This window comes from Muntiacus reevesi, chromosome 1 (assembly GCF_963930625.1).
Source record: "Muntiacus reevesi chromosome 1, mMunRee1.1, whole genome shotgun sequence".
NCBI classification, from domain to species: Eukaryota; Metazoa; Chordata; class Mammalia; order Artiodactyla; family Cervidae; genus Muntiacus; species Muntiacus reevesi.
In genome coordinates this window covers 158,765,422-158,792,388 of record NC_089249.1, presented here as the reverse complement: position 1 = coordinate 158,792,388, position 26,967 = coordinate 158,765,422, and the positions used below count along the sequence as shown (strand labels likewise).

General features: G+C 40.4%; 1 protein-coding gene across 3 annotated transcripts in view; it reads right to left on the bottom strand.

The window, feature by feature from the left end:
- The window catches only part of PIK3R3 (phosphoinositide-3-kinase regulatory subunit 3), a 97,978-nt gene extending 79,595 nt beyond the window's left edge, over positions 1–18,383 (bottom strand). For all 3 annotated transcript variants that reach the window (XM_065913865.1, XM_065913868.1, XM_065913878.1), the window contains exon 1: positions 17,585–18,383. In XM_065913865.1, coding sequence (XP_065769937.1) covers positions 17,585–17,690 — 106 coding nt within the window. In that variant the 5' untranslated portion in view covers positions 17,691–18,383. The remainder of the gene's footprint in view (positions 1–17,584) is intronic.
- Between the last annotated feature and the right edge of the window lie 8,584 nt (positions 18,384–26,967).

Genomic DNA, 26,967 nt, shown 5'->3' with positions numbered 1-26,967 from the left:
TTATAATTCCTCATTCATCAAACCCTAAGAAACACAGATAGTGAAATTTTTATTCTCCAGTTTCAAGTCTACAGTAGATAGAATAGGGCCCTCTGAGGATGTCGACATCCCTAGAATGTCCCTGCAACCTGTGAATATGTTACATTACATGCCAAAAGGGACTTTTTGTAGATTGATTAAGTCAAGAATATTGAGATGGGAAGATCATCCTGGATTATCCAAGTGGGCTAGAGAAATCAGAAAGGTGCTCATAAAAGGAAGGCAAGAATATCAGAGTTAGAGAAGGCGATACGACAACAGAAGCAGAGGTCAGAGAGAGAGAGTTTTGAAGATGCAATGCTACTGACTTTGAAACAGAGTAAAGGGACCAGGAGTCAAGAACACAGACAGCTTCTAGAAAGTGGGAAAAGCAAGAAAATGAATTCTTCTCCAGTGCTTCCAAAAGGAATATGCCCTGCCAACACCTTGATTTTAGAATTCTGACCTCTAGAACTGCAAGATAACAATGTTTTAAGCCACTAATTTTAAGGTAACTGGTTATGGTAGCAATAGGAGACTAATACAGAGTTTCTACATAACAATGCCTGAGAGTAAGAGCCAGCTTCAAGATTATCTTTCGGAAGATTAATTTTTTTTAACTTAACTGTAGTATCTACTCATAAATCTTTTCTTTTTTTAAATATACTTTTAGGAAAAAAAAATATATATATATATATATATACTTTTAGGGACTTCCCAGGTGGCTCAGAAAGAATCCGCCTGCCAACACAGGAGACACGGGTTCAATCCCTGGTCTGGGAAGATCCCACATAACATGGGACAGCTAAGCTAGCATGCAACAACTATTGAGCCTGTGCTCTAGAGGCCAGGAGCTGCAACTACTAAAGTCCAAGTGCTCTAGAGCCTGTGTTTCACAACAAGAGAAGCCACAAGAACTGTAACTAGAGAGTAGCCCCCGCTCACCACAAGCAGAGAAAAGCCTGTGCAGCAACAAAGACCCAGCACAGCCAAAAATGAGTAAAAAAAAATTAAATGTACTTTTAACATTGTTTTTGATACCATAACAAATGTAGGACAAAATTATCCACAATCATATTATTACTCTTTTCATTTGATCATATTCTAGTTCTTTTCCTTCACTGTATTCCATTTTTACATATTGGTAGCAATAGCAAGGAATGGATATTATAGCCTACACTTTAATAATATTCCATGAGGGTTTTTTTTTTTTCATTTTGCTTCATTTTTTCCCTGTGATCCTTCTACCCCTCTCCTTTCCAATCTCACATAAGCTTCCTTTGTTGCTCCTACAACATTTCAAAAATACTCCTAGCTCAAGGTCTTTGTATGTTATTGCTGTTCATTCGGCCTGTAATACCCTTCATTCAACTATCCCCACGGCTCACCCCATTTCCTTTAGGTCTCTGCCCAAAATGGCACCTTAAAATATTTGCATACATATAATAAACAAGAACTGAGACTCATATTTATAATTCCTACAAACCTAAGAAAAACTAAACAATCCCATAGAAAAATGGGCAAAAGACATGAAAAGGTATTTTACAAGAGGATAAACAAATGGCTATAAAAGATTGTAAACCTGATTAAGAATAAGAAAAATGCAAATGAATCTAAACCACAAGGAGGGATTTCCCTGGTGGTCCAGTGGTTAGGAATTCACCTTTCAATGCTTAGGATGTGGCTTGACGCTGGTTGGGGGAACTAACGTCCCCCCAGCATCATGGATCCCACATGCCGTGGGGCAACTAAGAGCCCACACACCACAACTAACAGCTGGTGCCACCAAAAATAAATAGATAAACAAATATTTTTAAAATAAATGAACTACAATGAGATACTACTATACACTTGTGAGATTTCCAAAAATTTAAGGGTCTGACAATACCAAGGGTTACTGGAGACGTAGAACAACATATATTGTTACAGAAGGCAATAATTTGGCATTCTCTACATATATTCTATAAACCAGAATTCTGAATCCAAGAAAAACAAGGAAGTAACTGTATTACAAAGTCAAGTCAAGCCAACAGAAATTTAATGTATGGCTCAGGAAACTCAAACAGGGGCTCTGTATCAACCTAGAGGGGTGAGACGGGGAGGAAGATGGGAGGGAGGTTCAAAAGAGAGGGGATATATGTATACCTGCGGCTGATTCATGTTGGGGTTTGACAGAAAACAACAAGATTATGTAAAGCAATTATCCTTCAACAAAAAAAAAAAGTTAAAAAAAAAAAAAGCCAAGTCAATGGTTACCTCTGGTAGGGAGAAGAGAAGGGGGTATATAATTGGAAAGGGGTATGCTTTTGGCTTCTGGGAAGTTATCTTCACCATCTTTATCTAAGTGGAGGTTATAAAGTTTCTCACTATATGAAGTCAGTAATCTGTACATTTATGTTGATATACTTACACATTTTATATATTCAAAGACATACCTTTTCATGTCTTTTGCCCATTTTTATGTGGGATTGTGTATTTTACTTCACAATACAAAGGTTAAATCACCATATCGGTGAGGCCTTCTCTTGACTACCCAAAATAAAACAGTAATTCCTTCTCTGATTTCCATCTCCCTAAGCCTGTAGCCATTTTGTTTTGTTTCTCTTTCTCTTTATTTTTTTTTAGCTACCCTGAGCTGTCTGTGGGATTTTAGTTCCCTGACCAGGGACTGAACCCAGGCCCTCTGCAAGTGAGAGTATGGAGTCCTAAACACTGGACTGCCAGGAAATTTCTGAGCCAGTAGATTTTTTTCTTCTTTTTCTTATTTCTTTGTTGTAACCTAACATAACCTATGTATTTATTTAATTTACTGTCATATTTCCTCCTGTATAAAGCAAGGACTTTGTTTTGTTCATTGCTATACTCCCAGCCATTAGAAGAGTACCTAGAAAAAAATTCACCTTTACACTGGGTTGCCATTCCATTCTCCAGGGGATCTTCCCAACCCAGGGATCAAATCTGGGTCTCCTGCACTGCAGGCAGATTCTTTAACATCTGACCCACTAGAGTAAAGCCCATTTTTCACATATGCTCCTAGCCATTAGAAAAGGACCTAGAATAAAATATACCTTTACACTTTTATCCATATGATCCAAGCCTAACCTTCATCTTTATTTATTTCAAATAAATAAATTTTTGGCTGTTTTGGGTCTTCATTGCTACACGGGCTTTCTTTAGTTGCAGCGAACTGGGGCTACTCTTTGTGGCGTACATGAACTTCTCACAGAGATGGTTTATCTTGGGGAGCATGGCCGCTAGGACACTTGGGCTTCTGTAGTTGCAGCACCCAGGTTCAATTGCTCCATGGCATGTGAGATCTTGCTAGATCAGGGATCAAACCTGCATCTCCTGAATTGGCAGGCGGATTCTTAACCACTGGACCACCAGGGAAGTCCCTGTCCTTCCTCTTTAAATTGGGTCTCTTAGTTTATGGTACCACCATCTCCCAAGCCAGAAAACTAAGTCTTTGATTTTTGAGAGTCTTTGATTTTTCCCAAGACAGTCTCTAAGTCCCATTATTCTACTTCTTAAACAACTCTTCCTCTTCATTCTCTCTGCTACTATCTTCCCTTAGGCTTTTTTTGGGGGTGGGGGTGGGGAGGAATTATCACATAATTTACAGTTATTTGTTTTTAATAATCAGAAGATAAAACAGAAGCACAATCTCTGGTTATAAATCTAGCATGGGTGTAGCTGTAGAACTGTATGGGTTGGTAGTCAAGATTAGTGAGTCCACATGAACTGTTGTGCACAAGGTCTCCCCACCTCCCTGCTGTTCTTTTTTTTTTCCCCCTTTACCTTAGGCTTTCATAACATCTTTCACCTGTACTGAAATAGCCTCCTGAAGAGTTTACCTCCTTCAATTTGGCTTTCCTCCAATCTATTTTTTACTTTGCAGCCAATATATTCTTTTCCCTACTTGAAACCAATTAGTCAGTAGCTCCCCAACTGCCCACAGGAAAAAGATCCAACCTCTAAGTATAGCATTCAGGGCCTTTCATGAATCGGCCCTCACCTATATCTCCAGACGCATTTACCACCACTTCCCACTTCATACTTGTTTCAGCAAAACTGAATTAGTTACAGTTCCCAAAACATATCAAGTTGTGTCTATTCATCCAGGGTGTTACCTCTCTACTACCTGACCAGTAAACCACTCCCTGTTTATACTTTTTTATTACTATACGTAAAATATTCATTTAACCAATATTTACTGAACACCTCTATGTACCAGAGACAGTGCTATGTATAGGAGACCCAGCAGTTAATTATGGACTCAGTCCTTATCCTGAGGAAATTTATCATCTAATGAGGACTAAAGACACTCAACAATTAATAGTAAGTGTGGTTAAAGATTATAAAGTGGGTAATATAGTATATAATGCAAATGTATGTTAGCTGATAGGCATGAGAAATGGAGGAAGTAATAAAGAGAAGTCTACATACATTTGTTTACAGGTGGGTATTCCTTAATTACAGTCTGAGCTCCTTAAGGATAGGGATTATGCCATCTTTATATCGCTAGCTAGGACAGTAAATAGTAATGTATAGTAATGTGCATTGTATACTACAAAGAACACTGACCTATTAACTCTCAGACTAATCCCTTTGGCCAGGTGAATGCAGTGTTCTTATTGACCAGGCCTGGGTCATGTGCCCACCCCTTAAAGCCAATGGATTAGATCAACCCTACCTAAGCCACACTGACTGCAAATGGGGTAATAATGGTTCCAAAACAAAAATCAGGAAGCTTGTTACCCAAATAAGAGGGAAGGTTAGTTGGACAGGCAAAAACAGCAAGCAGTTCTCTCTTTAGGGGACACTGTAATTATCTCAAAACGTACCTTATTTCTTCCCCACACTGGTAAGGAGTTTATATGGGACTGACCCCTTCCCCAGCTCCAGGAGTAGGCCCTGATTCCACACAACAGTGGTTCTCAAAGTGTGGTGTGCAGACCAGTCAAAGCAGTAACATCTGGAAACTTGCTACAAATTTTTAGAACCCAATCCCAAACCTAGTGAATCAAAAACTCTGGAGGTAAGCCCTAGTATTCTATTTTTTTTTTTTTTTTTTACAAGTCCTCCAGGTGGTTCTGATGCACTCTCAAGTTTACAAGACAGAGAAAGCTACAATTAGTAATTCAAGGAATCCTGATTTTAAGACAGTGATCCTTTGGGACACAGGACAGTCTAATTAGTGACAAACTCAGGATCTTTGTGTTATATTTGTGGGAAGCATCCTCCCTACCCTCCACCCCACACCTAGAACTGAGGAAACATGCAATCCCAGGAGCCAAAGGCAGTCATCTTATACTACCAGAGAAGCCAGCCTGAGAAAAAAGCCGATATAAGGGAAAGCCAAAACAAATGCAGAAAAACTGGGCCAAAGTCTGACAGTCTTGATCAAACTTAGCCAGGGGCCCTCATTCCCTTTTTTAAATTGAAGTATAGTTGATTTACAATGTTGTGCTAATTTCTGCTGAGCAGCAAAGTGACTCAGTTATATACATCTATACATTCTTCTTTTATATACTTTTCCAGGGGGTTTATCCCAGGAGAGTAGATATAGTTCCCTGTACTATCCAGTAGGACCTTGTTTATTCCCTCATTCCCTTTAAACTTTTCAATTACACAAACCCATAAATTCTCTTTGTTTAAACCAACTTGAATTGAACTTTTTGCTACTGAATCTGAAAAGTATTTTGATACTAGTTACAACAAGTTACACGTCTATTCCTACGCATCTCTCTCCATGGGGAGACTGTACTAGGAAATAGTGTTTATTCAACTGCCTAGCCTCTCTCTAAATGAGCCTTGGCAAATTTAGCAAATAAAAATACAAGACACCCGGTTACATTTGAATTTCAGATAAACAATGAATAACTTTTCAGTATAAATATGTCTCAAATATTTCATGGGGACGTACTGCATATATTTTATCTGGTAATGCTACCCTAAATGCCCACTGTTGATGCCTAGGAATCAAAAAGAGAGGCCCAGGTCCATTTCAGTCAGACAGCAGTGATATCGGCTCTTACACAGTTCAGAAACAACAGCAAACTCCAAGTACTGAACTACATCCTACTATAGGTCTGAATCACCAGATTGTCTTAAACTTCTTCCTAAAAGTCAAACATGTCAAACTCTCTGGCAGGTAAGTGTGAAAAAATCAAATATGTTCCTATATGAGTATTCATAGCTTCTTTTCTTTACTCCCCTGGCCCTTATTATACAGATCACAGTAAGGAAACAGGCAAAGGAGAGAGCTAAAGGGAAACCGGTACTCCTGGAAGAGAAACTAGTAAGTTTGAGAAAGGCAGGAAAGAAGCAAAAACAATGACTGTTCAAGTTGCTATAAACTGTTTAAGCTGCTCTCCAGGGGTCACAAACTAGAAGTAGACAGGGATAGAACTGGAAATCGAAACACTCTGAATCCAGAACCCCTACACACTGAGCAACACTTCAGCAATGTCTATCCTCAAGCACTTAATCATTCCACTAACACGTAAACACACAAATATATTTTCATTATTCTAAAACACCAACAACTCTAGCACATAAAGTAAAATTATACATATGTGGCATGGCTTCCTTCTCTTTAATTTCTCCTCCCCTTCATAGACCACCACAGAAACTTGGAATTTCAAGATAATTTCCTTTTCAAAGTTACTTTTGAAAGTAAATTATAGTATAGTCTAGATTTATTCAGTAATGTTTATCAAAGTAACTCATGAGTAAGCCTTCATCAAATAACGAAGGCCACATATTATGCTGCTTTGCACTCAGATGTCAGAGATTAGAAATCATGACACTTCAAAGATAGAAAAATCTATCCAAAAATATATAGATTGACCTCATTTTAAAAGCAAAATCTTTTAATTACTAAAGCATACCTAAAGCTAAAAATTAGAAAATAACTAAGTCAGTTTAGAAATGACAAATTACATAACTAGTCATACTATTCAGAATCCAACTACTTTTTACAATCTCCACAGCATCCACCCATGTCCAAGTCACTACCATCCCTCAGCCTGTTTATTGCAGTAGCCTCCTAACAGTTTCTCCACTTCCATCAGCAGCCAGAACTGTCCTTTTAAGCCAGGAATCATAACACATCCTTCTTCAACACACTTGGGTGGCTTCTCATCACAGTCAAGTCTTTTTCTTTATTAAAGCATATTTGAAATACAATATTATATGTTACAGATGTACAGAAGAGTAAGTCACAACTTTTAAAGGTTATGCTCCATTTATATTTCTCAGTCAAGTTTTAAAAGCCAAAGTTCTTACAATGTCCTACATAGTCTTCCCCACCACCCACATCATTACTTGTCTTTTAAACCTTCCTATATAATACTTTCCCCTCACTCCACTTCAGCCACACCGGCCTCCTAAGTGACCCCTGAATGCCTGACACACGTGCTCCTGCCTCAGAATAAGTCGTCTGGGATTCCCTCTACCAGGCATACTCCCTCACCCTCTTACCTCCATGTATCTACCCGACTAGCACCCTCACTTCCTTCACGTCAGGCCCTCCCTGTCCTAGTATTTAAAATAGTTTCCGAGGGAAATCCATGGTGGTCCAGTGGTCAGAACTCCACTCTTCCACTGCAGGAGAGCATGGATTTGATCCCTGGTTGGGGAACTAAGATCCCACATGCTACGTGCCCTGAAAGAATGAGTAAATAAATAAATAATACTGAAAACAGCAGTTCCCTCACCCAGCACTCATATTTTTGTTCTCTGCTTTTTCTTCATAACATTTATCACCATCATTATGTATTCCACTTATGATTTTGTTTGTTCTTTGTTCTCTCCCCTCCCTTAAAAATGTATAGTCCATGAATAAAGGGAGTTTTGCTGTTCTATTGAATGCTATACCTGCCTAGCAATGAATATTTGCTGAAAAACATGAATTAATTAATACACATGAACAAAAACATTTTTGGATGCTTAATATGGTCTGGGCATCATGTCAGCTGCTTTATAGCTGTTAATTCACTGGATTCTCAAAACAATCTTATTGAAGTAGAGACAACCATCATTGCCATTTTTAGGCAAGGAAACCAAAATACAGAAAACCTAAGTTAATTGTCCAATGCATAAGTAAATTGCCCAATGATATATACTAGGAAGTGGCAGAAGCCAACATGAACTCTGGCAATCTGATTCCAGAACCCTCTCTCTTAACAGCCCCACTATACTGCCTCTGAATGTCTAACTAGTTAATACAATCCAATTAAAAGATATGATTTATGAGTTACTTTAAGTGTCCTAATTTTTAAGGTCAGTCATTTAAAACATAAATCATTCTACAAGTCTTAGGCTTAATTTACCAAACTTAATTTACTAAACTTTGAAATATGCAATGTATAATTTTACAAATGCTTTCTCACACTCATTTACCAGATGTACTAATTTACTCTACTCCAACACCTACAAGCCTCAAATAAGGAAACTGTCAACCAGAGATGTTAGCTTCCTCATCTTCTAGAAAGCAACTGGTAAGCCAGGAAATGGCCTGTCATATTTAACTCTCAACACTATGTAACCCTGTGAATTCCAATTTATAAAATGAAAGTGGGCTTCATAATACATCACTGTACTAACTAGATTTTAGTTTTGAAAAAGAAAAAAAATTAACTCGCTAATTATCTTTATTTCCAAACACAGAGACAAGAACTTTGAAAACAGCTATGGTTCTCCAAATTACTTTTTAGAGTGGCCACTGTTGTTTGCCAACCTAGAATTCATCCCCTCCTCTTCCTTCCTAACAGAATCCTTCCCCTGATAATGCCTCAGAGGAAGTCAACACCACTCCAGATTCCACAAATACGGTTATTTCAGTAGTAATCACTATTGAACCACTCATGACTGGTTCAGGAATGGACATATGACCCAATTCTGGCCAAAAAGCTGTGAAAGAAGCCTGCCAAAGGCTTTTCGAGAAAGTTTCCTCTCTCTGAATACAGTGGCACAGGAAGAGACCTCTTCCTTCTTTCAGAAGTTTTGTGTATGGAGACAGCAGCCAGTTCCAGGGAGGGCAGCAGAACTGGGCAAGGCAAAGAATATGGGTTTTTACTGACATTGCTGAATTTCTGTAATCAACCAAAACTGAAGCTTATTACTTGAGAAGATAAAATTTCTTATTTCTTAAGCCATGTTGAATGAGGTTCTGCTGCTTACAGCTGAAAATATACTAACTATATACTTTTTATGAAACATATCCCAGGATGAATCTCAGGAAAAGAAGTTTGTAGTTCATTTTACAAATCCTTGTTAGAAGTTCAATATAAATTATACCCTACTGAGTGACTCTACCAGAGAAGGCAATGGCACCCCACTCCAGTGTTCTTGCCTGGAGAATCCCAGGGACGGCGGAGCCTGATGGGCTGCTGTCTATGGGGTCGCACAGAGTCAGACACGACTGAAGCGACTTAGCAGCAGCAGCAGAGTGACTCTACTGTACAGTTAGAAAGCTAAGAAGGATACATGTGAAAAAATGAACTCTAAAGCAATATTCCTCTAACACAATCATTTTGATACGGCCTTCTCCAAAATAATTTATACACAACTTTTAAATTTTGATTCATGATTTATATTTTCCTAAGTTAAAGAAAAAGAAACTAGGGAATTCCCTGGTCCAGTGGTTAGGCCTCAGCGCTTTCAATTCTGTGGCCTGGGTTCAATCCCTGGTCAGGGAACTGAGTAATATCTGCAAGCCACCTGGCATAGACAAAAAGAAAGAAAGAAACTACAATAAGTACCTAAGATCACATAGCCTGGATTTGTTGCCCTATACCCTTACACACAGGTAGACAACTAAACTGGCCCACAAACAGGACATCAGACAGGAAATCCAAGGCAGGATAATGGTGGATGGTATGACATCATGGTTTTGTGTTGGCTTATAGTCACAGCGCAGTTTTTGCACTGATGTGGGACATGCAAAATGGTATGATCTAGCAGGCTAAACCAAGTCTACTGCCTCTTTTATTAAAAAAATAAGATAACCCTCTCACTTCATATGAACTTACAAATAATGCACAAGGAACCAAAAAATATACCATGGATGAACAATTTTAAAATTGATCTTATAAGGCTCTACGGTTGACCTTACCTTGTTACCCCAAGTCAAGTTCTACACAATCTAAATTTAATTGGTATAGTAACACATTAAACAACTACATTTAACCCAAACTTTCAAAAACTTACTACTCACTTTTACTACTTCAAAATTTCAAATATGACTTTTATGCAAAACCATAACACATATGCTGATAACACTATGTATTGCATTTTTTCATTATTCCTTTTGTTACAATAAATTATCTTTATAAGTTTAAAGGTCACATGTTGATAATAAATAATACCAACATTTTGAAATGAGTCACAAAATAAAGCTGGTTGGGTCCACAGGACTAAGATTTAATAAAATATTTAGACACTGGGTGTTTATAGAGGGTAGAAAAAAAGGTACAAAAGAAATATGACAGCTTGACTTCAAGAAGCTTATCTTATTGGGGAAATAAATTACATTTGCGAAATAATTAATGCCATAACACAGAATGTGATTTTGTGTCAAAATAACAGACCACAGCCCTAGATAATTAAGGGGTTCAGTGCTGGAATATTTAGAGGAAGAAAAGGAGGAAGAAGGACTTACAAAGGATCCTGATTTAAAGATGGGGTAGGATGGGCATAATCTAACTTTAAGAAGCAGCATAAGCAAAAGGCTGGAGATGGAAATAGGCAAGGTATAGTGAAGTGATAAGCAAGAAATTGGGCAAGAAAAAAAATGGGAATAGAGGATTAGTAATTAAGATGAAAATGTAAATTGGTACCATATTACTAAAGATTACATATGTCAAGTTTAAGAGTATGGCCTCTGCTTAAAAGAAATGGAGAGTTGCTAATAATTTCTAAATAGAGCAGTTGAAACAATGAAAATAACATTTCAGTAGGATTAATCTGGCTGATGAATTCAGGATGAATTTATAGGGGAGGGGAAAAAGAAATTAGAAACAAAGAACCAGTTAGGAGGTACCAGTTAAGAACCTGGGCGTTAGTTAAGCAGACAGACCTGCTCTGCTACTTGCTGACTATGAGGAAATGAATAAGTTAGTAAACACATTTATGTCTCAGTTTCCCATCTGCAAAGTGGGATAATCATCGTGCCTATTTTATAAGGTTGTTGTGTGGCTAAAAGAAATAATACATATGAAAGCATTTAACATAGTGCCAGGTCTACAATATCTACTCAACAAATGCTGGCAACTATTATTACCTTATTACAAATCATTTCAAATGTGAGGTGATGAGGAACAAAGGCAACAGAAACTAAAAAGAAAGGATGATTTGAGTGATACTTCCATAGACTCATGAGAGAGACCCTAGGGAATTCTTCCAAAAACAAAATGGCTCAGGTTAAACGTCAAGGATGAAGAAAAGCATGCAGCAAGATATCTCAAAAGGTTTTGACTGCAAAAGTATGCAAAGAGAAAGAGTTAACTGAATATTAGCAATATGCCAGGATATAAGCTACAATGAATTGAGTACATAACATGTGCCAAAGGGCTTCCCAGGTGGCTCAGTGGTAAGGAATCTACCTGCCAACGCAGGAGCTGCAGGAGATGTGGGTTCAATCCCTGGGTCAGGAAGATTCCCTGGAGGAGGAAATGGCAATCCACCCCAGTATTCTTGCCTAGAACTCATGGACAAAGGAGCCTAGCTGGCCACAGTCCATGGGGTCACAAAGTGTCGGACACAACTGAGCAGGCACACGTGCAGCACACAACATAGGCCAAACACTATAGGAGATATTGATACAGTACTTCTAATCTCCAGAACAACTGGTAACAGTGTGTATTAATTCAATTCCACAGAAGAGAAAATGGATGCTCACAGAGGTTACAAACACCAGCAAAGTAAGAAGCAAAGCTAGGTATGGGACCCATACCATCTGTTTCCAAAGCCTGTGTTCTTTCTACTACATTCAGGCTGCATCCTCCTTTAATATCAATAAAAATTATAACATGTAGACCTAGTTGTAATTATTTTTCTATATACTTTGTTAAATATGGTGACCATAAAGATGTCCAATATTTTCTATATTCTAAGAAAAATATAAAGCATGAAAAAAACAATGAGAATAAACTTTAAAAGCATTATCAAGTGAAGACTTACCATACTTCTAATGAAACATACTTGGATATACTATAAACTATAATATATTAAAATGAAAGCAATGACTAATCTTTTTCAATAAGAAGATGCAGAAAAAGTTGGCATGGCTTTTTTACATCATTTGATTATATAAACATTCGTTCCATACTACAATATCATTAAAAAGTGACACCTAGCTCATAAAAGAAATATCTTACAATACACACAGGAGACGCATTTTATATAAGATGAATCCATCAAATGATCAGAGTTATAGAGAAAAATTCAACCACAGAAGCAGGATGCCCAATTTGCTAACAGTAAGGACCACATGGTGGCAGGTGACCTATTTCTCCAGTGTTGTTTCTCAGCAGATATTTTCTTCAACCACAGGGCCAGTATGTTAGTTCTCCACCAGAATGTTACTTAATCTAAAATTTTACCAGGATGAAAATACCAAGAATGCCAAAAAAAGTAAGTTTCCTGAAACAACCTTTTCATCTGGCTCCAAAAATACTTTGCTAGGTTGGCCATCAAACTATGTAGTCAAGTAACTACTAAACCAGTATTTCTAAGAGTGTAATCCAGAGACCACTGAGGGTCCCCAAGACCTTTCAGAGGGCCCAAGAGGGTCCAATTTTCACACTATTTTCAGAGTGTTACTAAGACATTATTTGCCTTCTCTGCTCTCATTCTTTCACAACCATGTAGTGGAGTTTTCCAGAGGCTATGACTTGTGATATCTCAACAGACTGAATGCAGGAGCAGACATGGGAATTTATATGCCTTCTATTAAGACATACATTAAAGATTAAAAGGCCTGACATTAAAAGTTATTTGCAAAAACATAAAATGATGCCACTCTTCTCACTTTTTTTGTTTGTTTTGGGGGAAATACAGCTATTTTCTCACTTTAAAGTTATGTTAACATGTAATGCTTTATTATTTCTAAATGAATTAACTACTTTTTAACTTCTCAGTTTTATTCTAATATACAGCAAATTTCAATAGATACAACCCACTTAAACACAAACTCTTTGGGATCCTCAATAATTTTAAGAGTATAAAAGGGGTTGTTGTTCTTTAATCATTAAGTTGTGTCCAACTCGTTGCGACCCCATGAACTGCAGCCCTCCAGGCTCCTCTGCCCATGGGATTTCCCAGGCAAGAACACTGGAGTGGGTTGCCATTTTCTTCTTCGGGAGATCTTCCCAACCCAGGGATCAAACCCGGGTCTCGTGCATTAGCAAGTGGATTCTTTACCACCGAGTCACCCAGGAAGCCCATAAAAGGGGTACTGTGATTTAAAAAAATGAGAACCACTTTTCCAGACCTTTCTATATTTATGTTTTGCCAAACAATTAAATTTTTTTAATTTTCTAGTTATCCCTGAAGAGACTGCTGCTGCCCTACAGATTCAGAAATTTGTTAATAAGAAAAAGATAAGAACAAAAAAGTCTACAATCTTAAAAAGAATTGTATGTTAGTCTAAAAAAGAAATGATTTATTACATCTTCTTAAAATAAACATAATAACAAAGTCAAAACTGAAGTACACTCTAACAGACCACTACCTGTAAGCTTTGGGGATGCGTTTATGATCAGTTGCGTACTGGTAATCTTCCAATAGCTCTTATCCTCTGGTGGGCCACTGGTTAAGAATACGCCTTGCAATGCAGGGGTTAATCAGTTCAATTCCTAGTCTGGGAGGATCCCACATGCCACTGAGCAACTAAGCCCAAGCCCCCAAGTGCCGTGGTATCAAAACTACTGAAGCCCCACATGCCTAGAAGAGCAACAAGAGAAGCCACTGCAACAAGAAACCAGAGCACCACAACAAAGAGTAGCCCCTACTTGCCATAACTAGAGTAAGCCTGCGCACAGCAACGAAGACCCATCACAGCCAAAAAATAAATAAATAAATAAATAAACAAACAGGGCTCTTGGAAAGGACTATCCAGAAACTGTCCTGTCATGGAATAATCCTGATTTCCAAATCACATGAGGACTAACCAAGATGCTTATGAGCATTTCTCTGTACCATAATATTAACATTTCTGAAATTAAAACGTTTCATACTCCATCTAAACAGTTTGGTATTTCCCAGTATTTCTGGGAAACACATAAAGATTAAGACATCAAAGTTTCATTTGGACCCAACCCTTACATTGTCAGTAAATTATAATAGATGTAGCAATCCAGCCAGTTATTAAAATCTTCAGGATACATGGTAATGGTAGTTTTTGAAAATACAGGTTGGAAAGAAAGACCTTTGAAAACTAGTTTTTGAGGCTGCTGAGAGCAATAATAGACAAAAATTTCACATTTACACTTCAGACTAAAATTAAAATGAAAGTCATATTTTAAAAACTGTAATATTAATATTACAGTTAAGGACCCTAAGTCAATAACTGTAATTTGAAAGTTACTTAAACCAAGGCTACTGCAATAGCCAAGAAATGAAGTGACTGAAGACCTTAAGGAGAAAAGCAGGTAAAGGCTGCTTTTAAGAAACAACACTCCTTAGGCATTCGTTAATTCAACACATATTTATTAAATTGTCTACTACTTACAAGACTTTGACAAGCTAAGAAGCTAATAGACTGGTGGGAAGATAATTCCAAAGAGGGAAGTATACATAAATAAATGCAGAAGCTACTCTAGGCAGAATGAAAGAAGTTCTATCTGAGAAGTGCTAGAAGAGGGAGGGAAAGAAAGGAAGGCTATCTCCAAACAGTAGGGATCAGGGAACACACATTCTGGCAAAGAAGTCATCTAACCAGGACCCTTAACTGTATGAGATTTCAACCCAAAGTGAAAGGTACTCCAAGAAGAGGGAAAAGCACACAGTCAAGGAACAGCAAGTATAAAACAGCTTCCGCAGAACTTGTGATGGACTCCAGGAGGGGAAAAGACTGGAAAATTAGGCTGGAAGCAAAAATAAAGGGACTTATATGACAGGATAAGGAAGATGCAGCTTTTTTCAGTAGGCAAAGGAAAACCGCTGGAAGGTTTTTAAATCACTGGAAGGTTTACCATTGGAAGATAAATCATTAAATGATACTTTAAGAATACTGTGGATTGGACAGAGTAGAAACAGGGGGAAAACATTAGTGCACTATCACACCAGTCCAGGAGCTTGATTTGGATCCTAGGATAGGAACTAGGAACTACGAAAGGATAGATACAACACATGCTGCAACCTCGTCACTAAAAATTTACTTAGTTTTAAACATCTCAAAACTTAATTTATCACACAAAACAAGGTTGTTCACATTATTTACATTAAAAACCATTCACTTCATAGGCAATATTTTAGCATACTCAAGTATGTTTCCTTTTCAAAAAGCTGTTAGAAATAACTAACTGTATTCTACTAATACATTAAGTCTACAAATGTGTAATGAAGAGCAGTATACGCATACTTTTAATATTCTGACGAGAATCTCAGTATGCAAAATTTCATTTAGGAATAAACATTCTAAACTCAAAAGTTCATTTCCATGGGAATGTACAAAGTTTGGATCAGAATACTCTAAACAACCTTTCAAGACCCACAGCACTGCATAATGAAAACAGCTGACTTTTCTGGAAATCATTTTTGGACAATTCAACTCAACTCAGTCTATATTTCTACTAGGCCCATGTTTTTCAAATTTTAGTGCCTTCTTCATTTTCTCCCCTCCTCCCCACTCACCTCTCCGCCCAACAAATTCCCTTTGTATGTCTGCAAGGCCAGATATTAAATGAACACAGTATGATTCTAAGGCAGTTTGAATATATAATTCTCACAGTAACAGAAATCTAGAATTATTAACCTTACTTTTTACAGGAGAGGAACTAATGATGTACTAAATTTCCATTTATGTGAATGACAAATGCATCTAATAGAAATGATGCTTTACCATTAAGGGGAAACAAAGAGGGAAATACACACAATAGATGGGTGGCAAATCTTACAAACTTTGCAAAATACAAAAAAAAAGCTGTATCTGGATTGCAGGCATAATTATAAAAGCAAATAAAGAAGGCTCCAAAATGAAGGGAAAAGAAAAAAATTCTAAGTGATCATTAAGAGTGAAAAAGGTTGATTCAATATTAGTACTGGCTCTTAATATAACATCATTTAACACTATCACTCGATGACTAATTGAAAAAAAAAACACAAAGAGGAGAATTCACTGTTCACAAGGACACAGGAAATAATTTCTACATACATCCTGTAAGACAGTTATACTTCATTACACTTTCATGGGCTCAGATCTTTTCAAAGGTTTCCAAAAACATACAGTCTTATGATAACTGAGATTCCCCAATGACACAATTTATTCTGTAGGCTTAGCTATAACACATTTTTAAAAGACATAACGAATTCATCCTCAACAAAAATAGTCACAAAGGCCCTCTACTTATTCAAAATCATTACATAAAGCACTGTCTATAATTGCAAACAGGATTTGAAAATCTGACAGCTGATAATCAGGACATAGACTTAAAAGAAAAAAAATTACCCAACTTTTCCATTTTTCCTTCCTTTTCTTTTTCTACCATATACACAAAATGTCTGTAAGGATCTCAGACAAAGCTCTAAAGTAAAAATACAGTGTATGTATACTTTACATTATGGGCACTCAAACCTATCACATGTATGTACACATCACATATATTCACACAAAAAAGGTTCTTCCTCTTTTTATGCTAAGAACCGAAGTTACATTAAATACTATCCCATAAATTAAGTTAAATTACCATAAATTAAAGAGTAATAAAACAGTGCACGCTAATCTCTCTGAGCGACTATATTCTGAAAAGAAAAACCTCAGACTAAGGCCATGACTGAATAAAAAGCCCAGCCCCTGAAAATCACTAACCGGCATTCGGTTTCCACGAGAGAAAAGGGGGTCTTTAAAACGAATAATCACATAGGCAAGCCCAGTTTCAGAAGTTAACGAAGGTAAAACACAGCGAACCAAACGTACTAAATGACAAGCTTTAAAGAATTCCCCTAAAGGGAAAGACTGACTTTAAGACTGGGATATAAAGCATCCTTTGCAGGTAGAATCTTTAATTGAAACAGGGGGGGGAAAGGGGGGGTGGAGTGGAGGGTACGACGAAAACCTGAACGACAAGCAAAGGCAAAGTAAAAGAAACGGGTCCTTCCTCCCACCCCCACCACCCCAGCCCCCACCCGCACTCTCGAGAACAGGACAATAGGATCGGGGTCCTAACTGCAAACTTTAAACGTGTAAACCAGAAGCAGTTTTTACTGCAGCTCTAACTGCAAATCAGCTCCTCATCCCGAACCTAGAGCACCCAAGAATACTTCTGCCCGGAAAACATCAGCAAGGTCTTGTTAAACACAGATCAGACCCATCACAAGATTCTTTTTTTCTCCCAAGTACCTGGAGGATCCATTTCAATATAAAATATCAGTTCTGTCGAATAGGGCATCATCACCTCCCTCCAGTCTGCGTCATCGCGGTCCATACTCCACACCGTATTGTACATCGCGCTGTCAGGGGCAGGTCGTCAGAAAATATATAGAAAGCATATATATTCTTTATCTGCTATTTAAAAATCTAAAAATATATATCTGTAAAAGTCCCACTGGAAAATGTACTTCGGGGTTTCCAACGGCCGGTACAAGTCCAGCCAACTACTAGGATGAGGACGGGGTCCTTCTGCCCTCTCCTCCGGCATCAAACAAAATGCCCCCGGAATGTTCAATCTACGGGCTTTTCTCCTCGAAGGGATACAGAGAGGCTTGGGGCGGGGGTAGGGTGGGGGTGGGGGGGGCGAGGGCAGAGGTGTAAAAAGCGGCTTTCCAAAAATCCCTTCTACACAGTCGTTCTGCAAAGAGAAAAGCTCCTATCGCCTTCAAATCTTTCCGCGGAAGCCACTTTCGTGTCCTTCGAGAGGGAGAATGGAGAGGGGGGGAAAAAAGAACGCGTTGCAAGAAAGGTGGGGAAGTGACAAAGGAAAGAATAAAAAGGGGGTTGGGTATTGCGTTCAAGTTTCGGGGTCCCACTGGTCTGCGAGGAGAGATCCCCTCAGGGGCCGGGGCCCGGGCTTCGTTCCGTTCGGACTCGGAACCGAAGCTGCTGCAGCTTCGGGATGGGGTCCTGTTCCAGAGTCCAGTTAGCTCTGCCTGGCCGGACGCTCCCGCCGGGCTGTAAGCGAGCCCGCCAGCGCCTGATCCCCTCACGCTCTGCCCTGACTCCAGCCACTAGAGTTTCATTTTAACGGCGCGGAGGGGGACACTCTCCCCCGCCCCCAAGCTCCCCCGCTGAGGCGCCACCCAACCAGGCCGAGCAGGGGGGACGGCCAGCATCGCCAGTGCCCCTTCCACTCTATCCCGCCTCGAAGTGTTGGGGTTTCTGTCAGCTGCCTGAGACGGTGTGAGTAAAACTGTCCTCTGCCTCAGCTATCAATTTTCCCTATCGCACCCTAGGCCTCGGCTCCTTAACCCACCAACCTCTCTCCCCCCCTCAGCCTCAATCAGAATGGTAGGGCCCGGGCGCTGGCTGCTCGCCAGGAGTCAGTGCCTGGAGCACGCGAGCCGGGCCGGGAGGGAGAGGCGAGCAGGGAGGAGAGGAGGGGGAAGAGAGAGTGAAGTGGATGGTGATTGGCTGAGTCGGGTTGCCGGAGCCCGGAGCCTGCGTCTTTTGTCTGCCTTGCTCCAGCCAAGGAGCGGGAGACGACTGCGCGCCCCAAGTGGGCCAATCAGGAGCCAGCCGGCGCCGGCCGGTGTGGCGGCGATTGGTCGGAGCCTAGTTACTAAGCGGGACAAAGGCAGAAGGGGGAAAGAAAAGAGGAGGAAAAAAAAAAAAGAAAGAAAGAAAGCGCAAACGGCGGTTACTGACAGGCTGGGCGAGCGCTCGGGGGCTCAAGCTGCCCGGAGACAGGCGGGGCTCCCGCTGAGGCTCGGTCCGCTCGGACGAGTAGAAGAGGGGGAGGACGGGCTGGCGCGAGACACCTCTGCCCGGAGACTGGCCGCGGGGGAGGGGAGCGGACCGAGAGGGGAGCGTGCTGTCACTTGGCGGGACGCGCGGTCTTCTGGCCCTTAGGGTGTCCCCGGGCATAGTTCTTCCCCCACGGACCTCTTCCCCTTGCCGGGACAGCCCGCCCCACCTCACCCACCCCCCATGATAAGTTGTCAGATAAAGCAAAGGTCTCTAAAGCCAGTTGCTGGACCGTTATTGCTCAGCGGGAGGACAAGCCCGTGGGCCCCGTGCAGCAGTCCCGGCCGCTACCTGAGCTCTGCCTCGATTTCTTCCCTTGAGCAGTGAGGCACTTTTTAAGGAGGCATTTCGCAGTTCCTCTGTGCTTTCCACATCAGGACTTTTGAACCCAGGGGGAACTCGCCACACCTGAAATAAATAGTGGAGCGCCACAGCAGGCCCCTCAACTCGAGTGCTCGAGCCAGGGGGGAAAAAAAAAGCATTGCAATTACAGCGCGTGTGTGAGTTTCGAAATAAATCACAGGTGGAATCTCTCGCCAAAAGGGCTCTATTCTGTTCCCCCCTAACAGACCCTCTTCCACGTATACCCAGTCCCTCCCCCATTCTTAAAGTATGAAATGCTGAATATTTTACGCATTTCAGAAACTGCTAATTAACTTGCTGGGGATAGGGGGTACAGTAGCATCTCTTGAAGGTTGGGCCTGGAATTGCCGTTCTTCATACTCTGCAATACAGTCAGGAGGCCAAAAACTGCTCCATTTCCTCTTTACACAGGAATAACAAAGCGCATTGTGTTTGGGTTGACAACCTGATTTAAGCCCTAGCAAAAACTACCGTGAGTGGCTCTGCTATATTGACATGCCTGTGGGAAAGTTGCCACGTTTCACCCTCAACCTCCTCAAGTGGTTCTGCCTTCCTTAAAGTTGCTCTGACTGTGAGTTGAGACAGTTCCTGGGAGCAGACAGTCAAAATGTGTATGGACTGTGTATAAAGTCACTGGTTGAAAAGAGTCAGAAAGAAGGAATGGACCGGACTGTGCTGAAAAAACACATCAGGATTCTTAGTAGACTTACTTTCTTACATTTCTGAAATTCAAATGTGATTCAGGAGGCAAATCTACCTGGGACAGGGCACATTAATTTGAATGTTCTGGACCATTTATCAGATAGAAGATGCTGGAAGATCAACTCCCAATTTGTGGCTGGCTTCCCAGCAGACTCTTTACTTCACGGTATCTGGGAGCCAGAAGTACTCACATTTGATAACTCAAAAAGCAGAGCAATCAGTCAGGGCAAGCTGGTTTATTTTTGTTCAGGGGTGTCCCTGTGCATTCCCAAACAAAATGAAGGTGAAGTGTGGAAAAGATAATGTCTTTCAGATTTCCGTAATCGCTTTTGCATGAACCACTTCTCATGGTTTGGTGGTGGGGGTTCAATTTCCAATACACAGAACAATCACCCAGGCCCTCCCCCCAACTAAGGCTTTGGCAGATGTAGTAAAGAAGCAGGAAAGTGTATAATGTGTGCTGCAAACTGACACACACAGTAAAGCTGTGTGATTCAACCTTGCCACCTAAGATCATATGACCCAGCTGTCCAACAAATAAACCTTTGAATAGGAGGCCTCTGAAGAATAACAGTGATGCAAGAGGTAAGGATGAATCAAGGGGAAGCACACTTCTTTCAGATGGACTTGAACCAGTGCCCTGCCATGGTGGGACGTGCCTGTCATATGATGCTGGCTTTACTTTCCTTCAGTTGAGAAATAGAAGTGAGGTTCTGACTACTTGTCACCAAACTGCCTCAGGCTTTTTGGCAAATGTTAGCTCTGGTGCCCTGGACCATTTCCATCCTGGAGAATTATATTTGGCCTGGGTGTGGATTAAATTCAGCTCTAAGAGCTCAAACTCCTGGGTCACCACTGGCTACTTTGAAAACTGATTTTTTCCCCTTTGCCTCCCTCCTTTCTCTTTTAAATTTAAAGTAATCTTAGGTAAATCACAAAATCTGCCTTGGAGATTACCTTCAGATTTATGCAAGCTACTTAGTTTATTGTGAAACACTATGAAAATGAAAAAAAAAAAAAAAAGCCACTTACATACTTAGAGTTAATAGTACCTTTCTGTGATTCCAAATGAACCAGGTGTCCTTCACGTTTCACCCTGGTCTGGTCTTGCTGTGAAACAGTTCTAATATGCACCGTTTCCCCTCTGTATTTCAGAGATGGATGAAATATGTCTTCTGTGCACTGAATATAGGCTATGATCTCAGAGCTCTCTGTGCCAGCAGAATCAGCCTGGAACTCAGCCAAAAGTTCTTCGTGATTAAAGGTGCCATCTGAGCACACAATATTTTTTTTTTAAGTCTTGCAAAATGGAAACATACTTCTATTATTTTTTTAAGGTCACTGGCTTTAACACAGAACTGGCTTTAGCCTTTGGGGAAGGATCACTGGACTCAATTCCCCTCTTTTTCTTCCTTTCTTATTATCTTCCCTTGACCACGTGTCTTCTGATAAGGCCAAGTCCATGCAGCTAAATAAACTCAATAAATGGAATTCCAAGAAAACTCTACAAATTATCAGTTGCAGATTTCAGGACCTCCCCAGCCACATGCCTTGTAAGTTAGGGATATATCATGTTTTTGTGGAAAATTTTGCCTTTAAAATGTAAAAAAAAAAAGCAGTACTAGTGGATCTTCTAGAAGGACATCTTCACTGGGGATTGATCTTTATCTCTTAAGTGCCTAACATCTTGTCTTTCCTTTTTTTTTTTTTTTTTCTCAGAATGATACTCCTTTTATTTGGCATCTGTAATTTTTTATCTCTCCTCTACATCTTTCTTGAAACTTGGGGAAAGGGTTAATCCTATCAACCCAAGGCAGTGAGAAATTATGACATGAGATGAATGAGTGATTTTCATAGAAGTGGCATTTCTCCAGATGCTGCTCAATTCCTGGGTTTATAGGTCTCTATTTGAGGGCTTCTTCAAACTCAACATAGGATATAGATCTTCTCCCCACTTTGGGTTCTTTATCAGCTTTGGGGATCATCAAAAACAGCAGGTCTCTCTCTAGCCTAACATGCTTGCCTCTTTTTGGTGTCTACCCTACTAGCAACACAATGTCCACCTGGATGGTGTGTTATGCTGCTGCTGCAAACTTCCCCTCCATCAAGGCAACAGCTTTCAGCTCAGCTCTCACCAGGAGAGAGACAGCAAATGAAATCCAAATGACAAGAACAATAGTCCAGGCTGTTTCACCAGGGCAGGGCACAAACAGGGCAGGCAGCTGGTAAGCTGTGTTATCTCATTTAATCTCCATAACCTTGAGAAGGGCTGTATTTTTATTTTCATTGTGTGTGTGTGTGTGTCTGTGTTAGTTGCTCAGTTGTGACCGACTCTTTGCGACCCCATGGACTGTAGCCCGCCAGGCTCCTCTGTTCTTGGGGATTCTCTAGGCAGGAATACTGGAGTGGGTTGCCATTCCCTTCTCCAAGGGATCTTCCCAACTAAGGGATCAAACCTGAGTCTCTCCCATGGCAGGCAGATTCTTTACTACCTGTGCTACGAGGGAAGCCCCAGTTTCATTTTACAGATGAGGAAATTGAGACCCAGAGCAGTAAGGAGACTGGTTCAAAGTCACACAGCCAGTAGCAGACTGAGGATTAGAGCCACAGGTCCCGACAACCAGCTCAATGCCTTTCTCACTACATCACACAGCTTCTCTCTCCCCTTCATTCACTTAGCAAATGTTTACTGGTGCTTCTAAACACTGGGGATAAAAAAATGAATAATACAAAGTGTCTAACATTGAGTTCAGATTCCTCAGAGGAGAAGTCCAGTTATATACCAGTAATTATAGAATTACACTATAATACAGAAACTGACAAAGTATTCTATGAGCCCCCAAAACAATGATGATCTCTGCCCACATGCAGCTGAGTAAAGGCTTCCTAGAGGAGGTGAAATTTAGCCTGCTCTAAACTTACAAGGCGGAGAAGGCAATGGCACCCCACTCCAGTACTCTTGCCTGGAAAATCCCATTGGCAGAGGAGTCTGGTGGGCTGCAGTCCATTGGGTCGCGAAGAGTCGGACACGACTGAAGCGACTTTGCAGCAGCAGCAGCAACAAACTTACATGGTCTCTTTACTTCTCAGTTTGTCAGATCCATTTGATTAGCTCAAAACCTGAAAAAGTTTCATTGAAATCTGACCCAAAGATCAGATCACCAGTCTCTCATTATTTTTAATTGGACTGCAATAGCCCTCATAATCTCCCTGCCATGCTTCTTCTGATTCATATTCTACAAAGTTAGAATGATGGCTCTAGATAAAAAATCTGGACATGTCACTCACTTGCAAAAACTGCCCAGTGCCCTCAGGATAAAGTTTCGGTTTCTTAGCCTGGCATTGAAGGCTTTGGTGGTCTAACACCTGCCTACCCCTCCAGTCTTCTCATACATTTCTTCCCGTCCCTCCTAAGAACTAGCTATATTGAAATACTGCGGTTCTCAGAACAGTAGGAAATTTCTCCTCCATATAACACCCTCCACTTCAAAGTGGCCAACTCCCACTTCTGTGCATCTGATCTCAAAGATTGTGCTCACTCAGTCCCCTGCATTGGCCGCGGTGCAGCCCTTAGCAGACCACATTCAGGGTGCCTGTTTCCATGTCTAACTCTCCCCTCCGGCTCTTGGAGTTCCTCAGGGATGGAGAGCGTGTCCTCAAACCATCAGTGCCCTGCATCTGGCCTGGTGCACAGTGGGTAACCAGTGAATGCTCTTTGAGTGAATAAACGAAAATCACAAGAAGAAACGAAACCCTCCAAGAAGGTTCTGGGGCAGTCTAAGTTCAAGTTAGCCTCATAATCTTTTCTGTAGTTCCTCAATTGATTCTCATTTATTTAAAAGGACAAAAAGAAAAATTTTAAATTGTACAGTTTTTGGTTACAGAAGTGCAAGGGGCAGACGGTGACGCCCTGCTGGGTGCCTCTAGGGTCTTCACTGCAGACACTCCGTTCCACTGCCTTTTTATTTTATCAGCTGTGAATTGTTTGCAAAATTCCAAGCAGCTTGTAGGAAATTCAGAAAAACTCAGCAGCAAAAAGAGAAGCTGGTTTCATTTTCCAGTCCAGCTCATTTCTGAAATGTAACACCATATAGGACTTTAAATACACTCACTTTCTGTGGTCATTATTTCAATAGTTTGAAACAATTTGTAGTTCATGTCTGCTTTCTGGAATGTGCAATAATCTCCCTGTAATTCTAGGGTCTCAATCTAAAAACTGTCAGATATTTCACTATTAGAGGGCAAAATCAGTCCAGTTCCCATATTGGATAATTTTGTTTTAAAAACAAAACACTAATAGCGTTTTTCACTGATTCTATGAATCACCTCACCTCTATGAACAATAAAATCACCAACAGCCTTTAGAAATATTTTATAAAATATATGTATTCAAAGAAAAAGTCTTTTTGCAGCCTCCCCAGGCACCTCTAGGGCTTCTCTGGTGGCTCAGATGGTTAAGAATCTGCCCACAATGCGGGAGACCCGGGTTCGATCCCTGGGTTGGGATGATACCCTGGAGAAGGAAATGGCAAACCAATCCAGTATTCTTGCCTGGAGAATCCCATTGACAGAGGTCGCAAAAAGTCGGACTTGATTGAGTAACTAACACATACACACACAGACATTTCTGCATGGGCATCTTGGGAAACCTGGGGAAATGATGCAACCTCTAGAGCTTAAAGATCATTATTTGAGTAAGAAAAATACAAGCATGAAATGTAAAAGGCCTGGTCATATGTGTGTTCAGATCTAAGAATTTTATTTAAATATGATATACTCATAATGACTTTTTTTAAATTCAGGGGTAGAAACTACCTTGTATTCTGCTTATTTTATGCTTCTTGCAAAGGAATTAGTCTACACAGATCACTATTATTTCCCAAGCTTCATCCAGGATCCTGTTTCTCCCTCTCTCAGTACCAGTGTGTGAAATTCTAAATTATGCAGTCTTGTTCAGTCACTAAGTTGTGTGCAACTCTTTGTGACCTCATGGACTGCAGCATGTCAGGCTTTCCTGTCCTTCACCATCTCCCCAAGTTTATTCGAACTCATGTCCATTGAGTTGGTGCTGCCATCCAACCATCTCATCCTCTGTCATCCCCTCCTCCTCCTGCCTTCAGTCTTTCCCAGAATCAGGGTCTTTTCCAATGAGTCAGTTCTTTGCATTAGGTGGCCAAAGTACTGCAGCTTCAGCATCTGTCCTTACAATGAATATTCAGGACTGGTTTCCTTTAGGATGGACTGGTTGAATCTCCTTGCTGTCCAAGAGTCTTCTCCAACACCACACTTCAAAAGCAACAATTCTTCAGCCCTCAGCCTTCTTTATGGTCCAACTCTCATTTCCCTACATGACTACTGGAAAAACCATAGCTTTGACTAGAGGGACTTTTGTTTGCAAAGTGATGTCTCTGCTTTTCAATATACTGTCTAGTTTTGTCATAGCTTTTCTTCCAAGGAGCAAGCATCTTTTAATTTCATGGCTGCAGTCACCATCTGCAGTGATTTTGGAGTCCAGGAAAAAAAAGTCTGCCACTGTTTTCTTTGTTTCCCCATCTATTTGCCATGAAGTAATGGGACTGGATGCCATTATCTGATTTTTCTGAATGTTGGGTTTTAAGCCAGCTTTTTCACCTTCATCAAGAGGCTCTTAAAAAAAAAAAGGCTCTTTAATTCCTCTTTGCTTTCTGCCATAAGGGTGGTGTCATCTGTGTATCTGAGGTTATTGATATTTCTCCCTGCAATCTTGATTCCAGCTTGTGCTTCATCCAGCCCAACAATTCACATGATGTACTCTGCATATAAGTTAAATAAGCTGGGTGACAATATACAGCCTTGATGTACTCTTACCTAGTTTTGAACCAATCTGTTGTTCCATGTCTGGTTCTAACTTGCTTCTTGACCTGCATAAAGGTTTCACAGGAGGCAGCTAAGGTGGTCTGTTATTACCATCTCCTTAAGAATGTTCCAGTTTGTTGTGATCCACACAGTCAAAGGCTTAAGTGTAGTCAATGAAGCAGAAATAGATGTTTTTCTGGAATTCTCTTGCTTTTTCTATGATCTAATGTATGTTGGCAATTTGATCTCTGGTTCCTCTGCCTTTTCTAAATCCAGTTTGTACATCTGGAAGTTCTCAGTTCACCTATGGTTGAAGTCTAGCTTGAAGGATTTTGAGCATGTGAATTTGCTAGCAGGTGAACTGATTGCAATTGTGTGTTTGAATATTCTTTAGCATTGTCCTTCTTTGGGATTGGAATGAAAACCGACCTTTTCCAGTCCTGTGGCACCTGCTTAGTTTTCCAAATTTGCTAGCATATTGAGTGCAGCACTTTAACAGGATTTGAAATAGCTCAGCTGAAATTCCATTGCTTCCACTAGCTTTCTTAATAGTAATGTTTCTTGAGGCCCACTTGACTTCACACTCTGGGATGTCTGGCTCTAGGTTAGTGAACAAACCATCATGGTTATCCAGGTCATTAAGACCTTAGAGTTAAGTGTGTGGGCTAAGTCACTTCAGTCATGTTCTGACTCTTTGCAACTCTATGGACTGGGGCCCACCAGGCTCCTCTGTCCATGGGATACTTCAGGTAAAAGTACTGGAATGGTTGCCATGCCCTCCTCCGGGGATTTTCCCAACTCAGGGATTGAACACCTATCTGTTACAGCTCTTGCATTGGCAGATGAGTTCTTTACCACTAGGACCACCTGGGAAGTAAAGGCACCTAAGGTCCTGGGAATAGAAGTAAAAGCATCTTAGATAT